The sequence below is a fragment of the Plecotus auritus genome (genome assembly GCF_963455305.1).
Source record: "Plecotus auritus genome assembly, chromosome: 5".
NCBI classification, from domain to species: domain Eukaryota; kingdom Metazoa; phylum Chordata; class Mammalia; order Chiroptera; family Vespertilionidae; genus Plecotus; species Plecotus auritus.
Genome location: NC_137776.1, coordinates 163,450,533 through 163,474,534, shown reverse-complemented (window position 1 = coordinate 163,474,534; position 24,002 = coordinate 163,450,533). Strand labels below are relative to the sequence as shown.

Sequence of the window (24,002 nt, the reverse complement as noted above, 5' to 3'; positions counted from 1 at the left end):
TATTTAATTGTTTTTCAGAGGAAAATCCCCTATGTCATATTAAATATATAATGAGATGCTTCCTGAAGTATAAAAAGCATTATAATGTCTAGAATCAAGGTCACTGAACAATCCATTTAAACCAACTACGTAGTGTCTTAAATCCCACCCCTTCAAGGTCAGACAACTCTCTTAATTATGCGGTTCTCCCTGCTGCAGTTAGAGCATGGCTTTCCTTGAAAGGAGACAGAAGCAAGAGAGAAGCCACCACCTGCAATTTCTCTCCTGTCATCACCAAACCAGCTGCCTCCAGAAGCAGGCCCAACACCTCCAACGTAAACTATAAAAGCTTTTTCGTTGCCCTCATTAGTGTTCAGGAGAGTCAGTTTATTTGAGAACTATTATTATTCCGCCTCTGCTTCTTCTTTCTTCTCTCCGGACGCTGCCCCACCCATTCCATCTACTTTTATTTGGAGCAGAAGGCCTTTTATTTGTAGACATGGAAGGAAGCAGTGATTTCATTTCTTTACTTCTCAATTCCAGGGTTGGATGGGCTCATAGACATTTCCTGGCAATATTCCTGTAGATCTGTGCGTGCAACCTAACTGAAAACTGAGGGGATATTTTATGTGCTTCCTCCCACTCCCAAGGCAGTTAGATGAGCTGCATGTGATCCACACAAGTCAAGATGATCTCTTCAGAAAGAAAAATGTGCTACCTACCGATCACAGCCGGTCAATAACATTTATCTCTGATTCTGTACCTCCTAGTCTAAAAGGATTTGTGCAAAGGCTCTCAAGAAATCCAGAGTCCTTTGCAGCTTCCCCTGGCAGCCTTCCTGATCTGGGCTAACCCACACAGAGGGGCATCACTGATTACCATTTCGCTCCTGCCCAACCTCTGCTCAGGCAGGACAGGGGCCTCAAACTAATCAATTCCCAGCGCAAGACAAAAGTTGATCACCCTCTAGGGATCTTTTTACAAGGATGCCTATTAGCCCACGACTCTCGATTCCAATAATTACAGGCTGTTGTTGTTCCTTGTGATTAAGCCCCTATCCCAGTGGTCGGCAAACTCATTAGTCAACAGAGCGGCAAACCGCGGCTGCGGCTCGCGAGCCGCATTTTGCAGACCACTGGCCCACGTGGTCACTGGTAGCATTCCCGTGTGACAGGATATAGTGAAAGTAGTGACCATGCGGAAGGAATATGTTAGGACAGAGGTCACCATGCAGGTAACTCAGACCTGTGTGGCCATCTGTCCCAGACCACAGCTTCCACAGTCTCACACCTTCTTTCCTTTCTTCACTTAATTATCTAGAAATTCTCTTAAAGTTTAAAATCTTACATAATAACTCATGTGATAAGGGCAAGCTAGTCAGCAATGGTAGGAAAAGGTAAATAGGACGTGTGCACCTCTATGTGTGGATCATTATAAATGAAATAAGGGAAAAGGCAATTAAAATGATCCCTTTCTTAATTCGAGTGAGGGATGAAAGGGGCACAGAGTCAAACTTAAACCATAGATTTCATTCAGTTTGGTTGTAAGTTTTTAGACTTTTTAGGAGTCATCAGAATTAAGCTGATGTTGCAAATATTAATTAAAATAGATCGGCTTTAAAACCACTTGTCTTAGCTTACAGCATGATACATGAAAATTTGAGGTGTTTACTTATTCTCTATAATAAACTATAACTTAGTGTTCTTTATGTTGCGCAAAACATGTATATCTTTATACAAGAGGCAGTGTAATATTAAGGGAAGAGCTGGGTGAACTTAGATTTGAAAACTTCCTCCACCTCTAGCTTATGTGATTATTTGTCATGAGATGCCCAGTCTCAATTTTGTCATCTAAAAAACAGGGGAAATGAGCCTTCCTTATGGAGTTGTGGAAAGTGATAATATACATAAAGTGCTTACTGTAGTACCAGCAAGTGGTGCTCAAAAAATATTCTCAACTTCCACTCATACCATATAGAGAACAGCTTCATAATCCGAAGAGCTTATCAGCCAGAGAGCAGATGTTCTTCAGTGTGAAATGTACTACCTTCAAACAGTGCCAGATAAACCAAGGCCTGCCTAATCCAATGCCCGAGAGAAACAGATCCTCGAGAGAAACAGATCCTCGTTGTAACAATCTCTCTACATAAAGTGAATCCTACCTGTTAGATTAGATATATAATCACCTTCATGTCCCATTAAGATAAGCACCTACAAAAACAAAGAGTGGCTCACAGTTCACTGTTTATTTGTAAAACTAACACCTATGCTGCAAATACTAAATGGGTCATTTAAAATATCTAAAGCTCTTTTTTGAAGCCAACTGTATTTCCTGTGCAGTGTGGCAGTGGAGCATGGTTTAGGATTAGGAATCTCCTATTGTGCTGCAAAATGACTCCGGCCTACTCTTCCTCCATATCAACACTCTTCTTTACTACTATCCCCTAAATTCTTTAAAGCAGAGGCAACAAACTGGTGGCCCATGAAAACTGACATTGTGTGTCCTAAAGACCTATTTGCTCTGGCCCACTCAGAGGTTTGTTTTTTTTTTAAAGAATTAAAGAACCATGGCTAGAGTAGACAAATTCTTAGGGAAAATCAAAGATAAAAGGATACGAATTAAGGCATAAGAAATAAATGTCTTTCCCAAGATAGGAACCCTAATATTTTATCCATGTATTACAATTAATTAATAATGAGCCTTGGTAAGTGCATATGCTACTTTTAAAATAAGAATATGATTGAAATAGAGATACTTGATCAAGGCATAATGTACACCACCATGAGAAAACCAACACCTTTCAAGTAAGCTCAATCCTTTTTTTATCTTGGAAGAAGAAACGACAAACCTATCTTTGAAAGTGGATCTTAGAATTATTTTTAAAACATTTTACCTGATTTAAATAATTGAGGCACTTTTCAAGACACCAAAGGCAACAAATGCAAGATTTCAACACACATCGAGCACAGGCATTTTCCTGGAAAGGAGGAAAAGTTGAAATAATAGTTGAAAACTCAAAGAATTACACCATCATAAAGAATACTCCAAAAATTAGAAAAATAAAAAATTTTAAAAGCACAAACTATGCTTCCAAGCTTCCATACCCACCCACCTTTTCCCTTAAAATGTACTGACTGAATTATTTTTAATCAGGTCAACATTTATTTAGTACCTATTGCATATAAGATATAGTGAGGTATAGAAGACCAGCAAGGAACTTACAATCTAGGAGGAGGAGAAAAAGTGCTAAATACACAAAAAGATTAGAATCAGAATCTGACATAGGTACTAGTGCTATGAGAGTGGAGAACAGAGAGAGACATTTGCGAGATGGGAGGAATCAGGGAAGGTTTCTTGGAAGAGGTGTTATTTGAGCTAAGCCATGTTGATATGCATATTATTTCCACTGTCCAGGAGAGGGAAGAGGTTCTAAGGAGGAAGGTGTTGAGTTGACACAGAGGAAGGGACACTTTTGGAAACCAGTGCTGAGATGGATTTTGCTTGAGCATATGGAGTGCAAGGGGGGGTGGGGTGGTGGGGGCGAGGGAGGAAGGGCTGGGTTCCACTTTGTCAGGAATCTGCAGAAAACAATTGCAGCTTTGGACATGATGTCATTGGGTGCAGAAGTGAGGTCTGGAATGTGCCCACAGAAAGTCCAAAAATGTATTTTCCTCTTACCTTTCCTTTCAGCTGACTGTGAATGTACATAAGGATCATTCGTGGAATCTTGACTAATGTGATGATGAAAGATCCTTTGGCCACAGTACCAAGGTGATAACGGACAAGGCGATTCACTGATGCCAAAATAGGTGTAAATGGCAAATTCCTCTTATCCCTATTTTTAAAATGACCAAAAAGACAATTAAAACAGAGCCTAGGCCAGGAGGGAAACACAGGAATGTTTGGAGTGAAAAACTGGTTCATTTTTCTTATTGTAGGTTTATGACAAAAATGTCAAAGTAATATAGTATAACTAATATAAATGCTACACGTGTACCATATAAAATTAATGTATCATTAATGTGTAGTTTCATGGGGTTCTTAAACTCTAATATTTTAAGTTATATACAACTGTGCTTTGAAAGCTCTTGGTAGTAAATACTTATGACGTTAACTGTACAATCAGAAAACGGAACTTAAAAAGATGTTCAACCTGAACCCGGCACCTCATTACAACAGAAACAATAGGCCTACAGCGGGTATGCAGCTCCGAAGTCAGGAAAGGGAGCCACACAATTGCTCTGATCCAAACAAATTAAAGAGGCTTGTTTTCCTTTGATGGACTTTCATATAAAGCCAAAGTACATAAGGCACTACCACAAGGTTCATTCTTCTGTTAAATATAATTTCTGTTATATCAGGGCCTGCAGTTCTGATTCATTTTTTAGAAAGTTTTAGAAAAGTGCAAAGAATAAAATAGCAACCTCTCGTTTTCCTACCTCTCAGAACGATCAACTATCACATTTTGTCATGTTCACTTCCAATTACTTCTTAAAGAAATGACACTCTGACAAGCTTCAGTTCCATTCCCTTCAGGCACAATTGCTTAGCTGATCTTAAGTTGTTGGACACGTATGAATTCTCACCGAGTAAAATAGTATGTCACCACCGCTCCCGCCACAGTCATCTGCTGACAGGCCAGAATGAATTCACTGATCCAAATCAGGCCCACCACATGGTACCACCACATGTACTGCAAAGGCCCAGATACCCTGAACTCCACAAAGCCTCGGTCATTCTTCACAGCGCTGCCTGGGAAAAAGCAAGGAAGGAAAGAAGACTCACATAAAGTTGAAACCACAAATATGGCTATTTAATTTAAGAGATTGATTTACTTTCCAAGAACAGGTCCCTACACCCAAACCACTAACTTATAATCACAGTGCTATTTCATTAAGGAACAAAAATAATTATCACTTGAAAAGTTGTGAAGCCAAATATTACCCAGTTAAGCATTTTGTTTTCCCCAAAGCCATGATATATATACTGAGTGGCCAGATCATTATGATCTCTGAACACATAATAATCTGGCCACTCAGGTTATATCCTATATAATAAAAGTTTAATATGCAAATTGTCCCCTCGACCAAGAGTTCGACCAGCAGGCAGGCCGGCCAACTGCCCATGTCCCCTTCCCCTGGCCAGGATGGCCGGACCACACCCATGCATGAATTCATGCACCAGGCCTCTAATATATAAATACACACACACACACACACTGAGTGGCCAGATTATTATGCATTCAGAGATCATAATAATCTGGCCACTCAGTGTATATATCTATATCTATATCTATACCTATATCTATATCTATCTATCTAGTTTTAGATAGACATATATATCTAAATCTATATATCTATCTAGATCTGTGTGTGTGTGTGTGTGTGTGTGTGTGTATAGATAGATACATATCTATCTATCTATAAAAGCCCAGTGACTGGAATTGTGGAACGACCAGAACGACCGGTGGCTATGATGTGCACTTCAGCAGCCAACCAGCCTGATATGGGCCCCAATCAGCATCCCCCGACTGGCCTCCAACATCCCGATCGGGGGTGGGGCAGGGCGTCAACAGCCTGCGGCCCCTCCCCCTGGCCAGCCCTGCCCCTTATTGGCCCCCCCCCCACACCGGCCTGGCCTGATGGCCCCCCATTGGAGCAGGCCAGCCAGACCCCACCCATGCACAAATTCGTGCACCAGACCTCTAGTGTGTGTACACACACACACACACACACACACACAGCATTTAAAATTTGTTCTGTTTGAATATAGTTCTTACCACATTATCAGTTATTTAGTTTAAGCATGGATTTGCAAGTATTTAAATTTCTTTTCAGAGCTATTCTTGTCTAATAATTACAGACCTAAATTCTTAGCAAGGTACAGAAATTCATTTTCTATTCAATTGGTGTGTGTACTGAAAGGTCAGAGAAATTACATACAAGTGTACTAACCTTACACTGCTCCTCACAATGAATTCCATTTAGATGTAGCCTTTGATGTAAAGTATGGCTACAAGCAAATCTGAGAGTCTGTGAACTGAATCATCACTAGGAGCTCTAGGTAGGTTTTGGTCATTTCCAAACTAGAAAATCCCAAGGAAGCAAGTTGAGCTTTGGCTCTGAGTTTTAAGGAAATTCCAAAGCGGCACTACATTCATTCTTGCATCTTAGAATGGATCCAAATGTCTGAGGGACTGGAGGAGTTTACTTCAAATCCATGACCATCTCAAAACCAGGATGCAATTACAGGCCTTACCTGGTTAACACCCACTTGGCTAGGATGATAAAGCTCATGATTAGAAAATGGGTTACTGAAGAACCATAGCCCCTGCTAGTTCCGATGGCTATTAGAACTTAGTCAATCAATGTTTGAAAACTTATATCTCTTTGATGTTTTAAATATGTTAATGTGAATCAGATTCATCCCTAAGAGAAAGAAGCAACATGTCTTCTTACCAGTAGTGCCAAGAAAAAGAAGTGTCATGATCCAGTACGCCCAAAACAGGACAAGGGCAAAGAAAGTCCAAAAGGGTTGGAAGACTAGCAGTGGCAAGTGAATGAAGACCTTGCCTGCCACGTGGAACAAGGCGATAGTGAGAGCAATGCGTTTGCGCATGAACAACATGATCAGGAACAAGATAACCTGTGTGGGGAGGATAAAGGGAAAGGGGTTAGTTACTGTGTTTAACAGTGAAAACTGAAACTGGACAATGTTGGAAATTTTTTCTGTAACACCTTCATTCTAAATCGTGGAAGTTTCATTCTCTGAATCCCAGGAATACTTTATCGGTCTGTATCTCTCTTACAGCACTTACCATTTTCAACGGTATATTGAAAATGTCCTTTAAAGCTAAAGAAAAAGATTTTTCAATTTCTTATTAAATCCTAGAATTTGTCTCACTTTTCTTTTCTCCACTCATTACCAATCAAAATGTGTGGTTTGTCGGACAGGATGAGACACCTCCTTTATTTGAATAATTCTGTGCTTATCACTTTGAAAAATAGGGAAGCAGTCCTGGCTGGTTTTGCTCAGTGGTTAGAGCATTGGCCTGTAAACTGAAGGGTTGCAGGTTTGATTCCAGTCAAGGGCACTTTGGTTGCAGGCTCGATCTACAGTGCTTGCCGGGGTATGTACAGGAGGCAACCAATTGATGTGTTTCTCTCACATCGATGTTTGTCTGTCTCTCCCGCTCCCTTCCATTCTCTCTAAAAAATCTATGAAAGAAATATCCTCGAGTGAGGATTAACAACAATAACAACAAAACAAAAACAAAACAAAAAAAGAAAAATAGAGGAGCGGACCACATGCCATGAGCACAGGAGCACTGGGGGTATCTGGGCCTCACCTCCCACTTAAGGCAAAAGCTCCTTAAGAACAGGGTCCATGCCAGAGTCACCCTTCGTTCACCAGCCTCTATCCCCCTGCCCTGGTATAGATAATTGAGCTTAAAAGATGATTAATAAGTATTTGCATACTAGTAACATATACGTTTGCACCAATGGCTTTATTTTTTTTTGTTTCTAATGCTCAATATAAAGCTTGGGCCCAGCCAGTGTGGCTCAGCAGTTGAGCATCGACCCAGGAACCAAGAGGTCACCAGTTCGATTCCCAGTCAGGGCATATGCCTGGGGTTGTGGGTTCGATCTCCAGCAGGAGGCAGCCAATCGATGATGTTTCTATCTCTCTCCCTAAATATAAATTTTAAAAATATGTGTGGTTTTTTTTAAAAAAAAGCTTGGGATTATACCTAGAAGTGGAGGGAGATGTCTTTTTTTTTTTTTTTTCAGAGAGGAGAAGGAGATGAACCAAAGATATGCATATAGATGATTTAACCCCATGTTAATTAGTAATTTTACTGTATAGGTGCTAGGTAGCAAAGCTCACCTATATTTTTGAAATAATGTTGTTAAAAAGAAAAGTTTACCAGGAAAAATGGGAAATAATTAGTAAACAAGTAAATGAAATGATGAGGTGACATTTCTTATCATACTTTTTTATAGTAAAAAGAAAGGCTTTTTAAAAAAGTAACTACATTATCTTGTGACAATAAGAAATATGTTCTACTAGTAAATAATAATGTAAATATTCTAGGTAAAATCCTATCAAAAAGCAGGCTGTGCAGAGCAAAACGTCCTATCAGTAGCACTCATCCATTAGGGAAGCCAGCTGTGGGACAGAGATTTTATCTAATGGAGATCAAGGTTAGGCATGCCATAGCTAGAGGTGAGTTTCTCCTCCGTTAATGATCTCCTGTAAATAAAACCATAAACCTGAACCTATACTCACCGTGAACACTGTAGCTGAAATGGCATAGATGAGGAGGGCCCGAAGATTGTCTTCAGCTATCTGAAGCTGCTCAGGAATAATTGTTTCTTTGGGAGACTTTCTTTGTTTTGCATATAGCCACCATAGTACACCTGTGCCACCTGGAGACAAAAAAAATTGTTTTTGCAATAATTAGCATCCGAAAATGTGTTGACAAATCCTCAATTTTCTGGATCCTTCCTACGTATCATCATGAGACTAGTGCAGCAGCAATCCACTTGGCTGGGAGGTGCATGGCTGTAACTTTTTTGCCAGTATAGGGGGAGCTCCAATTACTCCACTACACCTTCCATATTAGACACTCACAAATCTTTCAGTACATCAAATACACTTCCTTCCACTGTAATGATTACTGACTTTGAAGCTGAGATAGATAGATACCCTAAAAGGAACTGGTTACAAAGAGAGCCTCAGCATCGGTTTAAGCTAGAGATCCTGGAGGGAGCAAGTAAGGGTCATAGAAATCAGCAACGAAGACAAGAAAGACAGAGATCTTCTCTGCGAACACATCAGTCACCCCAGCCCCGAGTGCCGACAGTCATGCAGCGGATGAAATATTTGTACGATAATAAATGAAGATCAAAGGAGTAGTTCCCACCAAAGGTAAAAACAAATGCAGAAAATCTTTTTTAGTGGTGGGTGCTAGGGATGGAAACTTTTATCTCCATTGCTGGTTCAGAGATTCCGAGAACTGGACTGAAGACAGAGGCAAACCCTTCATTCAATTCATTCAGCAAATATTTTGAGTGTCTAACAGCATCTCCTGTTCTAGGGGTTGGGATAGAGCAGTGAACAAAGCCAAGTCCCCACCCTCACCCCTCATGAAGCTTCTTACATAGCAATGGGGAAACATAAAAATAGGGGGAAAAGTAAAAACACAGCATGTAAAGTCTAAGAACAAAGTCATCTAGTAAGAGGGATAGAAAGTGCTGGTGTTGGGAAAGCACTGTAATTTTATATAAGATGGATAAGCAAGGCCTCACCGGTGATGGATTTGAGCAAAAGGAAAACAGGAAGAGAAAAAAATCTATGAAACTAAGAAAAAAGTGTCCTAAGCAAGAGGTAAATTCTAAAAAAGAAGATATAGCATGTAAAAATTAAAAGTTTTATTTTCTTCTCTATATTTCTATTTTCTACCACGGAAGTAGTTAGATACCATGAGTAGTTATCACATTTATAAATGGGAAGGGGAAATTAAAAAAAAAAGACAATAAACACAGCAGGCCCAGAAAGTATCATTACAAACAGTAAACAAAATAGAATGTCAATAGACAGAAAAATGATAATGAAATTTTACACACACACACACACACACACCCACACACACACACAAAACTTATTCTGCCAGAAACACTTTTCAAACAGAAAGAACTTCAACACCTTACAATGGCTGATTCAGGCCTTTACAAAGTGCCAGATAAAAGGAAAGGATTCCTTTACTTGCTTGGCAGAGAACATTGGAAGAATCAAGTGAAAATTAAAGAGCCAGAAGCCAAACAGAGCCTCGATTGCTGTCTTTTCTCTTGGGTTCTTCCTCCCAAATTAAAAAAAAAAAAAGTTAGCTCCTTTAAAAAATAATCTCCATTTGCCAACTACCTCACCTTTTTATTTGATGTATTGATCTCAGCATGACCTAACTTCAAGGTAATCCACTTATCAGTCTTTTTTACAGTTTAAATTAATGCAAAGCAGAAATTTTTTTAAAATACTCAAAGTAGTTCCAAACTGAGGCAGTGTCAGAAGCAAGCTTTAATTCTCAGTTTTAATTACTGAAAAACAAAGAAATAAGCAGCTTACCAAGTGACCCCAGTATGACCAGAATTGTCACGATCCACACAAGTACTCTTGATATATACCTGATTATCACCATCAAAATCATGGATAGAACTGCAGGGAAGATAAATAGAGAACATGTAGAATATTATTTGGAAAACACTAGAAAATATAAATTCTCTCAGTTGTTTTCTCCCATGGGAATAATTTGTTGCCATTGACAAGTTCATAATCCCAATTTAGGTAACAAAGGAAACAGGTTGCTTTTGCACTCTGACTTTGGTACTTGTGCCACTTGAAACCACAGGCACCTAACGGTGGGCGTATAAACACAGAAAAGAATACATGCAAATGCACATGGTGACTCAAAAACAGCACAGAACTGTTGTGGATTCACCATAGAAAGGCATCAGAACTCACATGCAAACACACATGCCAACACACAAAGTGCAGAGAATGACATGTCATGTTGGTGACCAGAAAAATTCTCACACGTAGAGAGAGAGAGCAGTTAAATTAGGTGCTACACTTCCTTGAGTAGTTTATACATTTTAGGACCAATTTCTCTGATGGTTGGTCAATAAACTAGATGGTATTTTATCTTTTTTCTGGTTGTTTCTCCTCTGAAATTCCATGAGATGGTCTGACGCTATGGGATAATATCCTGAAGCCTACTGAAGCCAAAATTCCTCTGGCCTCATTCCTCAACTGGGGTTTGAGCAAAGTTTGAGTTATTTAGTTAACCCTTCTACCCATCCCCAGGCTAAATTCCAACATGCTAAAATATTGAGTAAAAAATCTCAAAAAGCAAAGTGGGGGGATTTAGCCCATTTTATGGGGAAATTTGTTGTTGAAATCATAATTTGTTCACCTTTTAATTATCTAAAGGCCCACTTCAAAAACAAATGGACAAAGATCTTAAGCCTCAAAAGAGAAGCATTATAAGAAAAAGCTGGAATTCCAATGACTTAACATTATTATCACTATTTTTAAGGTTTACATTTTTTTTTTTAAATATATTTTATTGATTTTTTACAGAGCGGAAGGGAGAGGAGGGATAGAGAGTTAGAAACATCGATGAGAGAGAAACATCGATCAGCTGCCTCTTGCACGCCCCCTACTGGGGATGTGCCCGCAACCAAGGTACATGCCCTTGACCGGAATCGAACCTGGGACCCTTGAGTCCGCAGGCCGACGCTCTATCCACTGAGCCAAACCGGTTTTGGCATAAGGTTTACATTTTTTATTGGTGAATTATTCAACTATTTCAGAAACCAAATAATCTATAATAATAAAAGCATAATATGCTAATTAGACCAGACAGCCGAACGACCTTCCAGACGTCCTTCCAGATGACCTTCTGGACGAAGCCGGGGCTGCGAGGGCCGAGCCCCTTGCACAAATTTCGTGCATCGGACCTCTAGTTTTTATACAAAACCAGGCTAATAGTCAAGCTTCTATGGGCCATTCACAAAGCCAAAAAAATTAAGATCTGTGACTAGGTGACATTACTAAGGGTACTCACGTTTGCAGTAAGTATACAGGAACCAAAAACAGATGGGAGCATTTCAATATCATAGAAATAGCTTTTCATATGCACAACCTTTTTTCAACTGAGTCAAGTACTACCCCTAAGCAAAAAGAAAAGACTCTCTAGTGACAAGATGGAAATACAGCTAGTCTTCCCGATGGCTATACTTGTTAACAGGCATAAATATCGTTTTACGTAAAAAACGAAATGGTTGTTCGGTTCCTACCAGTTTCCTTCTCCCTTACTAAAAAAGTCTATAAATTCTAATATGGCTACATATAGTTCTGCGATAATATAGGGTGTTTACATCTTGAAAATAACAGTTTTATTTGATTATATTGTCTACTTATTGATGAGAAAACTCAATGGCTAACAAGTGGAGATTTTCTAATTTTCCCAGCAATAGAGTGATATTATGACCTGTTGCATGGGGGGTGGGGAGGGTTAAACACTTCAAAAGTAATCAATCAGAAATCTATGTTCTTTGATGGAAATATATATAAAAATATGTGGCCTCTTTTTATAGCAAATAAACCAAAGGTTAGATTCATAACTAAAAACAAAGGGGCATTGATTTGTTAAAAGAAGCCTCCTGCTATAATGTTAGAGGTTATTATAGACTTAGTAACCATCTAGTGTTTTCTCCAATGAGAGGAAAAGAACAGAAATGAGTTTCAGATATATATAACTATATATAATCTGAAAGTTATTTTGGCTATGGGAAGTGAAACATTTTACAAGTATCCCCAGTTGTATTCATATTTTTGGTTAAAAGACAAAACAGTCTTCTGCTGCAGTACTATGCAATAGCTAATAATGAGAAAAACAATTACCTAGTGATAACAAGCAAAGTCCCAATATAATTTCTTTGCTGGCCATTACTCCACTAATCAGCCTGTGTAAGACACTATTGTCACTGACAAAGGTGATCAGGGCCTCTGCAAACTTGGCATAGCAGGAAATGTTCACAGGAGCACAGCGATGGAAGAATGGAATAGGTGCACTGGTGACACAAGAAAAAAAAAATCAGAAAAAAAATTACTCCTACTTAATATAAATGCCACATCAAACACACAAATGAAAGGTGAATGTGACTGCAATACACTCCACCCTCCACATGTCATATGGGAGCTAAGAGCTGTGAGCTTAATGCTATGAAGATGGCTGTCATGGGCAGTGATGCAACTCTTACCACAAACCTTATCAAAGAGGGTGGAGTGCATGTTCCAACAGAAGACATTACCCTCCCCTTCTGAAAAGAAATACACACACATATACACACACATACACACAGATACAACCTCCAGAAGCAAACCTAAACACTTGAACTCCTCAGCCTGCACATCTATCAATCAAGGGGCAGATGACAAAACTTTCAAAGGTTCCTTCATTGAACTGAAAATGAATTTTTGCCATAAGCTATTTAAAAATAAAGACACACATGGGCTTTTGCTTGAAATGTGCCCGTTAATGGAATGGTCTCCTCTATCAGAACGACATACAAAACCTTAGATTTAAAAAGATGCTTGGGCACAAGCTTAGGAACTCATGTAAACTAAGTCATACTGAGGCATGAGCATGACTTAATCAGCATAATATGCAACTATGTAAAACAATAACCATGAATACTGATGTATGGAAATAAGGATGATGTAAGAGCACAAGGGGGAAATATAACCAAAAATATGTATCTAATGTGATGATTGCATCTCTGTATAAAAGATATATACATATGAATCAGGACAAAAAATATAAACAAATGAAAAATCTCTATTTGGTAGTAGTATGGGATTTGGGGTTATTTGCTTTCTTTTTATATGTTTTTACTTTAAGATTATTAGTGTCCAAAAATGAGGTAATCTGCTGCTTCAGGCTTGTATGGACCACAGTTTTACTTGTGAAGGAACATAGCTAAGTGTGCACCATGACATTAATCAGGTTTGTTATTAACATGGTTCTACTTTAGCTTCTGAGAGGATGGTATATATCTAATCACTAAGAGAATTTAAAGAAAGTGCTATGAACATGCCCTCAGCTGAGATTTCTTTGGATTCTAAGACAGCTCCATGTGTGTATCAATGCACGAATACACACTTATGTGTGCATTAAGTTAGATTTTAGCCATTGCTAACGTAAACCCCACATCTTCAGAATTATTTGTAGGACTGTTAGTCACACTTCTAATATACCATTTTGACTAGAATGATATAGGTATGTTCTTATTCTTGGTTGGCACTGTATTTGGGTCAAATCAGTAGATAAGATTACATGGTTGAGCATCAGATTCTAAGGTTTCTAATCTCAGCAAAGCAACTTTGTATGACCACAAGCAAAATACTATCCTGGTTTCCTTTCTCAAATGTTGATCAATAAGCACCACTGGGAGTCGGAATAAGCAGCGTCTTCCATACTGGTAAACTTCATGGAACAACAAAACAATATAATTTTAAAGATCTTGCCTTACCTTAGTTATGCTTCAGTAAAATGTATCCCAAAATGATGTGACAATTTGACATGAATGTTTATTTGTAAAAATTTGCCTCTTGTGATCAATGGGTGTATCTGTGTATACCTCTAAAATGGTGTTAGTAAAATAGTTTTAGTGAAAGTTGATGCCAAGGATTTGATATTTTGGCAGAAACTGCAGAAAGCTGAAGCATTCTGAGTAATGCCTGTATTACAGGTATGCAAATCATATTGTGTGTGTGTGTGTGTTTTTTTCACCAAAAGTTGTTTCACTAATGATATACAAAGATATTAAATTAAGAACACTTTTAAATGAGATGGACTTAGACATATTACAAGAAAAAAGATCAAATAAGATTAACTATAAATTCCTAAGTCAATAGAGGCTGGTTTAGGGGAAAGAAACCTTTCAACTGGTAACTTTGTTGGGACCTACAACTGTTTTTCATTTTTGTGTGTATATGTGCGTGGTATTTTTTCCTGATGCTGTCTAGAATACTGTTACTACCAGGTTAATGTCCCCATCTAAGGAAGTCTAACCCTATGTTTAACTAAGGTTCTCTAGTCTTCAAAACTAAAGTCCTCTTGGGTCCACGATTATATACATCTTCACTTGCCTATTACCCCTTCATCTCTGATGCAGCCTCTGTTTAACTCACTTGCCTCCAACCGTAAACATAAAATAGATCCATCTTAAGGGAGCTACCGATGTCTTTTTCTCATACTTAATTCCCAACCATTTGTTGGCCCTGCTTTCCTGTTTCCCTTTTCCTGTCAGATAACATAGTGAACTTGATCCCCTGGACAGAGGTGGCTCCTCCTACAGCTCCCATATCCTAAAAGGATGTTTTTTAAATATGTATTTTTATTGATTTCAGAGAGGAAGGAAAAGGGAGAAAGAGATAGAAACATCAATGATGAGAATCACTGATTGGCTGCCTCCTGCGTGCCCCCTACTGGGGATTGAACCTGCAACCCAGGCTTGTGCCCTTGACCGGAATTGAACTTGGAACCCTTCAGTCCACAGGCTGATGCTCTATCTGCTGTGTCAAACCAGCAACATGTTGATGTATTTTTATACTCAAAGAAACACACATCATTTTTAAAAGAGAGTGAAGCCTGTGATAAAGGAAAGAAACCTGGACTTGGGTTCAAAAGCCCTGGGCGATTCTTCTAACATGACAGAGTTGCACATCACTCCACCTCCCTCTTTCTCAGTTTTTCCACCTGTTAGGTGAAAGGGTAGGAATAAGTTCTCTGTCTTTTCTGATATGAACAGTAATAATAACAATAATATTATGCCCACCCAGAAATGAATGATTCTAAGTTCATAGAAGCAGCAAGCACAGTATCTTTAGTATGTTTCTGCTTTTCAGACTTAGAATGAGAACAGATTACTTGAAAAGGGAAGGATTCTTCTGTTAAAATTAAAATCCTTCATTTTTTAAAGAGGAAAGACTGAGTAATATCTGCTCTGAACTTACCCTTTCATGTCATTTTTATAATGTATATAAACCCATGGCAACTGAAGAGGGTACTTTTACATGTATCCCTCAAAGAAACAAAGCACAATAACAATAGTCCCTGGCCTTATCATTCAATCTATGTCAGTTAAGGAAAAAAAATCCTGACAGCTCTAAATTTGAAGGTTATAAAATTAGCACAAGCTGATTAACTACATTTTTTAGCTGACGGTCAAAATGGTCAAAATCTGCTCTCACTGGTACATAGTAATAGAAAGAGAAGGCAAAGGAGAAGATAATATCTAGACAGGGTAGTAAGAAATGAAGTTAAACACAGTTTTCAAGTAAAAAGCATTAGATCCTTTTATATGTCATTCTTTTCCTCAACTCTTCCCCCCAAATAATTCCACTATCCATGAGTGAATGCTTAAATTGTTTCCTTATTTTAAAATCTATGTAATAGTGGCATTACGGTTTGACTTGTATTTTACTATTTAAATCCCATGTCATCTAATGAAGTGAGGATTAGATGAGTTAGCTGATTTCATCTACCTCTCAGAAAGTAATAATTCTGAGAACCTATTAGAATATTAGAATAGAATTATTAGAATAATAATTCTAATATACCTCTCTTAGTATATGAGATCATTTCTTCTTTAGTGACTAACCTACAAAAATGACACATTCTGTGCTTCTTAATTAAGAGGACAAGCATAAAGAATTATATTTGTAGTAAGTTTTACTACTTTTCGTAGCCCATAGAACATTGAATCTTTAAGAAGTCAATGTTGTTCCATTAGGAACTGTTGCTGTTTCACATTATTGAAACATTAGTGAACAAGAACAAAATGAATTTATAATGAGCCTTCTAAAGACTTTTTAAAAAAATTAGCCACTCATAGGAAAATTGTATCTTACCTTGGCAAACATACTATCCATTTGCCTTTAAGCCCAAACTATCACAATTAATGAGCTCCCTCAACGTATGCCTAATATCTCTTCTCCATATGCTTTCAGAAGAGAAGACAGGTGTTGGCATCTCACACAATTATTTTATAAAACTTCAGGTTATAAAAAAAAACACACACACACACACAAAAAAAAAACCATAACCCATAGAGGCAGACAATAGATCAGTGGTTACCAGAGGGGAAGGGGTGTGGAGGGAGGGTGAAATGAATAAAGGGGGTCAGTTATATGGTGACAGATGGAAACTAGACTTTGGTGGTGAGCATGATATGCTATACACACAGATGTCGAATTATAATGTTGCACATCTGGAACTTATATAATGTATATAAGCCAATGTTACCTCAATTAAAAAAAACCCCTCAGGTTATAAATAAACAATTACACCTGATTTCTAATTAAAAGGTTTATTTAAGAATGAAGAAAAAAATAAGAGGATTCTGGCAATATCTCCAAAGCACAGAAAAGGTAGGAAAAGAGTAAGTCAAGAATCTAATGGCAATATGCAATGGTTTTCATACATTTCATTTTATTTTTTTCTCTTCTCTCATTCCTGTACTCTCTCTCTTTAAAACACAAACAACCCCCCTCTCAAAAAAACAAAAAACAAAAAACAAACAACGAACTGTAGTATAAACTTTACAAGATATTAGATTCAAATTCTGATTCCCAACAATTAAGTTGTGTGCCTTTGAATAACTCATTTAAGCTCTCTTATCTTCTATTTCCTCATCTACAAATTGGGACAATATCATTCTAGGCTTTTGTGAGGATTAAATGACACAATACATATGAGTAGCTTAATATGGTAGCTGGTATACAGAAGATGAGTTATAAATGCTAATTTACCTTGAATAAAAAAAATTACCTTGAATCCTTCATTTTAAAAATAAGTAGATAACATTTTTTTCTTGGCTGTTAGTTTATCATCTCCATATTATGTTATTAACTCCCTATCACCCAGCATCCTTTCTGGTATCCAGAGGTACCCAAATCAATGTTTGATGAATAAACTGAATTTATGTAATCTGTTCCTGCTATTTTGATTTTCTCTGTCTATACCTAAACCTTTAAGCATTGTAAGTATACAGACTAGCTTGCCTCCTTATTGCTTAGCATGTCACCAACAGAATTACGAATTTGAGTAAAATATGATCCTTTCTAGGCATTTCTTTTTAAAAGTCAAAAGCTCTTCAAAATAGCAACCATTTGGCAATTACATGGCACTAGTGTTTTATTGAAAATTAGTTTACAACTGCTTTTCTCTAAAACAGGCACTGCCTTCTGCTGCAGAAGGTGCCTGGGTGCCTAGGAAGTTGGGGGTAAAGGGGATGGGCTCTAGAGCAGGGATGGGGAACCTTTTTTCTGCCAAGGGCCATTTAGATATTTATAGGATCATTCACAGGCCATACAAAATGATCAACTTAAAAATTAGCCTGCTATATTCGGTCAAACATTTAATTAACTCACCCCTAACGCCTTGGCAGGGCCAGGCCAAACGATTTCGCAGGCCTTGTATGGCCCCTGGGCTGGACATTCCCCACCCCTGCTCTAGAGGTTGAGAGAAATAATACTACCACGCCAAAAGCCAAGCACAATAATGGGAGTGTAACACATATTATTGCATTTAATTCTTATAATTCCACAGCAGAGGTATTAAATTCCCACTTCACATATGAGGAAACTTTGTTTACAGAGAGATTAAGAGACTTGCTCAAGTTGACCAGTAGAATGTGGTGACAGAGAATTCACTTCCAAAAAAAAATTCACTTCCAGGCCTATCTGGGTTCAAAGTGCAACTCTTTCTGTCCCACTAGGGTGCCCCCAGGAGGACAGAAAAGAGATATGAAAGATGCCAGGGGCCACTTGCCTGCATCACAAGTTTGCCTAGAGTAATATATATATACTAGTATACTAGAGGCCCAGTGCATGCATACGTGCATGGATGGGGTCCCTTGGCCTGGCTGGTGATTGGGGCCAATCGGGGCTGTCTCTTGCCCAGATTGGGGCCTGGGGCCCATCTGGGTGAGCAGGCCCAGGGAAGGGGCTGCGGGAGGTTGGCCAGCTGGCCCGCCCTGATCAGGGCCATAGGGGTGGGCCGTTGGGGGGTGGGGGGAACGCAGGAGGCTGGCTGTGGGAGCGCACTGACCACCAGGGGCAGCTCCTGCATTGAGCGTCTGCCCCCTGGTGGTCAGTGTGCATCATAGCGACTGGTCGACTGGTCATTCAGTCCTTCCGTCGCTTAGGCTTTTATATACATAGATATATTCATCATGTACAAAACAGTCCCTAATTTTTTTAAGGACAGGGTTTCTTGGGGACAGAGACTAGATCTTAGTCGACTTTTAAGATTTGGTATCTAATATTAGTGTGGAACAAGGTAGCGCCCCAAGTGTTTTATTAAAACCAATTTATTCTGTTTTCTGATCCTTTCACTTTGCTTGCCAAATAGTAAATAATAATATTTATAATTTACCTTCCTCCTATCAACTATTTCTTCTCCCCTGTTTTGTAATAGGCTAAGTTCAGACAAAAGTGATAAGACATTTAAGTTCTAAGTGTCTTTAAATAAAGGATAAACATAGCATATAGTTAGTTTTCAGATGGTATAGGTTCATCATTGCATCTTAGATTACTGACACATTAGTGGATAACCTTGTTACAAGCCAAGTCTGTCGATCTCTAAAATCTAAGCCCCTCTTACTAGATCTTGTCTTTCGGGGAATGCCTTTAGGATGCTGCATGTGAGATGTGTAAGTCTGTGCAGTCAAGACTAAAACACCTCAAATAATCAGAAACAGGCAGCCCCCAACATGGTAGAATCAGAGATTAGAGGCAGAGGAGAATTTGTGGTATGAGCTGCCCCCCACCCATACTGTATAGGAGCAGAGCAACCTCATTCTCAGACCAAGGCTCTCTGGTCATGCTTTTAGAATACATTTATGTCTTAAAATAGTGACTCTACTCAAAATATGCATTTAAAACAGGCTTTAACAGTTCAGTAAGATATAGGTTTTCTTACATTGATAAATTTTCTCTAGAGACTCTATTCAAAGGACCCCTATTTCTTTACTTTATAGCCTCCCCAATATTCTCAATTTTCACAAATGGAGTCTCCTTACCTATTAGTCTAAGCCCATAATTTGTAGATCCCTTTTATTTAATATCCTTTAAAATAGTCCCTTTATTTTTATATCCAAAGGCTTAAAATTTTAACATCAATAGCAACTTGACAAGACTAAAAGTTGAAATCAATTTAATGGATATGTCCTTTGTCTACTTTTCAACAGAAAATTTCAAATTCAAGTTAATAACACACAAATTACACCTATAAGCAATCCAAAGGAAAACAGACACGACTGTCAAAATTTTAAGCAACAGCTTGCTATAATATACAAGATACAATAAAAGTGGTTCAAGTCAGTATTCCTAGAGAAGTTGACTCATGTCATACACGATTAGTGAATCATGCAAAGGTTCTGAAGGTCAGACATGTTCCAAATCCTGTATGCCTAATTCTGAGGCTATTTTCTACAGTGCTTGAAAATTTATCTTCTTTTCTAAAAATATATATATTTATATTGATTTCAGAGAAGAAGGGAGAGGGAGAGAGAGATAGAAACATCAATAATGAGAGAAAGAATCATTGATTGGCTGCCTCCTGTATTTCCCCCACCAGGGATGAGCCCAAAACCCAGGCATGTGCTCTGACTGGGAATTGAACCCCGATCTCCAGGTTCATAGGTCAATACTCAACCACTGAGCCACACCAGCTAGGCTATCTCCTTTCTTATAAATCTATTTACCGGTATAATTTATAACTACCGTGAGATTATTCCTCATCCTTGTATCCATTATATGCAGTAGGTACTTAATAATAAATGTTTGTTGAATAAGACCTTGGATAAGATATGCAAACAGCCTATAGCAGAGAATGCACCTGAAGGAGATAGCCTGAAATAAACTGCGGAGAATAATCACTGCCATATTTTTTTTTAATTTGCAAAATAAATTGAAAAATAACCCTTGTTAGTATTTGTAGGATCAATTTCAAAGAATCTCTGGACTGTGAGGCTTGGCTTCTAAGTTTACTGCAGATTGTATGATTCAGCAATTTTGTATACTTAAATATTAAGGCATTAAAAAAAAAAGGGGAAGCCCCCACAAGAAATGTAAAATACCTGATAATGAGAAAAGTTGTTTGCCTGTGTGTGTGTGTGTGTGTGTGTGTGTGTGTTTTAAAGATGTAAATTAGATGCTATTATTTTTACTACTACTTTACAATTTTTGATGTAAAAGTACTGGACTTAGACAACTGGTATCATCAAGCGACCCTTTTCTCAGAATAACATACAGTTTACAATTTACCTATGAAAACAAAAGTCACAAGTTAAAAAAATACTATAACATTTACCTCGCTGGAACTGGTAGTTTGGGGCACAGAGAAGACGCTTTTGAAGATGTATATTCAGAAGGCTTTAGCTTATAGTGACATAGTGCTGAGCCTGTTGAAAGAAAGTTAAACATTAGCAAACAGTCTGAATAAGTTTTATTATTAAGGGACTTTAAATTTATTTTGTACGTGAATATTAATTCAACACATATAACTTCCAAACATTATATTATCAAAAAGAATCTGATTTGGTATATGGTATTGGTCCTCCATCATTTAAAGCATTTCTCCTGCAGTAACTTACATACAAATTTTAAGTGATAATATTAAGGGTAATAACAAGTACTAGAACTACCTTTACTGAGTGATTGCTGCCTGCCATATGTCAGGCTATATGTACATATTTTTCTTTTTTTAAAATAAGCAACTGCAATTCTAACTGACCAAACTGCATCCAAGAATGTCTCTAAACAAATGAACCAAAGAAACATGATAAAATTCTCCTGTTGAAGAAACCAAGAGTTTTTGCCAGCCCTACTGCTTCTGAGGATTAGTCCAAGCAGCCCATTCCTAAGGCTGGTTCTGTTCCCCACCTAAGTTTCTCATCTCCAGAGGAGGGCTGGGAGTGGAGGTGGGGAAGGGGAGCCTGTCCCCTCCTCCCATATGCTGGGAACTCTTAGGAAGTTACTGGTGGGGTAAGCCTCTCCTCTCATCCCATAAATATTAATTATATCATTTACTATAACCCTATAAGGCACGTATGTATTATTAAACCCACTTTATAGAGAAGGAAATAGAGGCCAAGAAATAAGGTAAATAACATGCCCAAAATGACACAGCTACTAAGCAGTAGAGGTGCGATTAAACTCTAGATTTCTTTGACCACAAAACCCACATTCACCTACATATGCTGCTTCTCTTTCCTATGCTTTCCATTACTATTTAAAATTATTGCATAGAGCACATGCACATTCAGATAATACATTACTTTTTTCTTACTTAAAAGGCAAGACATGATAATTAAATAAACTGAACAAATTGATTAAACTGATAAAAGAATCCTCAATTTTCAGATAGTTTAAAACAACTTAAATTCAATCCTAGGTTGGTTATGCAACCATCTATTTCTCTGACTATATGGCTAATATATATCTACACAATATATAAAATTCAGAATCCACCAAATGGATAAATATTTTAAGAACTTGATAACTTTGTAATATAGCAACTAAAATATTGTAAGGTTCATTGTACAATAGATATTGTTAACTGAGGAGATTTAGACTATAGTCTAATTTTTCCGAGGACTACAGCCTTATATCATGTAAACTTTTATATTTTATTAGTTGACGTTCTTACCAGATTACTAATTTGGTCAAATACTTTATTATTAAATACAAATAGAATTAATTAGCTTTGCATTTGTGTTATAGAAAAAAGGGACTTTTATAATGTACCACCACAGGAAAAGTATAAAATGTAATGTGAAGTGAAAATGTTGGATTTTAACACTGAAATAATTACAGAAACATCAGGTAAGGATATGAGAAGAAACTAGAAGGAAATACAGAAAAAGATTTGTTGGGACAACACAATTGGAAGTGATTTTATTTCATTTATATCTTGTCCTATCAAACAATAAGGTTTTAGAAAGTCACAAAACTTGCATTTACTTCAGTAATGCTGCCCCCAAACCAGCAACCAACTTGTCAAGTGTTTAAATACGTGGGCTGTAATAGCATACTTACATAAATACATGTACCATTTATTTTATATATAGATAATTCAAGAGGTACTTGAAAGTTACAGGGCACTATTCTTCAAGTTTCTTCATCTTCTTAAGATAGTCTCAATAGGAAACTAAGTTTTTGGAATTATTTTTAAGCATTCTCTTCCATTGTAATGACTACTTAAGTTCGCAAAATATTAAAAACCCACCTCTTCTGAAATTAGTCTTTCCTGTATGAAGATAATGCCACTTGACTCCACTTATAGCAATGACAAGCAAACATTTCAGATTAATCCCTAAAATAGCTGGGAGTCCTATTATGGAACTGCACATGAAAAAAATAGCAACTGTGCCAATAACTGCAGAGCACCCAATGTGATCAACTTCCTGATCTGAATTGTCAACTTATTTCTTTCAGAGTCCAAGATGGAATCGATTTGCACAATATAAAAGGCCCAACTAAAGCACTTGCGTCGGAGCCGTCAAACACTGCTCCATCTGAATTCTGGGAACATAATTTCCACCCCCACTCTCTCTCCATTTAAAAAAGGAGGTCAGCAGGTGCAACAGAGTTCAATTTTATAAATACTTTCCTAGGATAATGCTCAATGAAAGGATAATAGCCTTATCTCTGATGGTATTCTGGGACACAGGCCAGTACTAAATAGATCCTGTACTAAATAGATTAAAGGAGAAAGATCTTTACAATGTGCTAGTTATAACACTCAGAAGAAACCTTATACTGCTTCCTGTTTGAAGGGCTGATGGACAGAGAAGCCTCAATGAAGAATATTAAGACAACCCAGTAATGGCAAACGTTTTACAGTTGCTGTTTTTCTTTCCACGTTTATTAGCCAATGCATTTTCAGTGAACATTTTTAAGGTAGTATCTATCTTTTTTTTTTTATCTTTTTTTTTTTTAATAATGAAAGTATAAACAATATTAGCACAAGAGGTTTGGTTATAAGCAGTAAGACAAAGTTTTATTTTCTAATGCAGAGTAAAAACAAAAAAACAAAAAGCTTACCTAAACCATACTAGAGGCAATCCATGCAACTCAGCCTATGTTATTCAAATGCCATCAAAATGAATGATCTTAGGAATCTAACGTTTGTATATACACATTTATCTCAGTAAACTGTTTCTATAGCTCCCAGAATGTTTAACTACCACAATTTTTCAAATGCCTTATAATATTCAATCATTTATTCTGTAGCTCAATTCACTTATAACTCCCCTAAGAGGTTATGTTTCCATCACCACACTCTAAACATTACAGATGGGGGAAAAATTAATACTTCCAAGGCCTTATGAGCAATCACTAGCAAATTTAGAAGTAGAATTCTTCCAGGCCATAATGCGTCTTCTGTG

General features: G+C 37.6%; 1 protein-coding gene across 5 annotated transcripts in view; it reads right to left on the bottom strand.

The window, feature by feature from the left end:
* Positions 1-24,002, bottom strand: part of SLC44A1 (solute carrier family 44 member 1) — a 162,984-nt gene that overhangs the window by 54,663 nt on the left and 84,319 nt on the right. For all 5 annotated transcript variants that reach the window (XM_080670341.1, XM_080670342.1, XM_080670340.1 and 2 more), the window contains 8 exons: positions 20,924-21,014; positions 12,445-12,614; positions 10,105-10,194; positions 8,269-8,408; positions 6,438-6,624; positions 4,566-4,731; positions 3,658-3,814; positions 2,873-2,956 (listed from right to left, as the gene is read on the bottom strand). In XM_080670341.1, the coding sequence (XP_080526467.1) occupies positions 2,873-2,956; positions 3,658-3,814; positions 4,566-4,731; positions 6,438-6,624; positions 8,269-8,408; positions 10,105-10,194; positions 12,445-12,614; positions 20,924-21,014 (1,085 nt within the window). The remainder of the gene's footprint in view (positions 1-2,872; positions 2,957-3,657; positions 3,815-4,565; positions 4,732-6,437; positions 6,625-8,268; positions 8,409-10,104; positions 10,195-12,444; positions 12,615-20,923; positions 21,015-24,002) is intronic.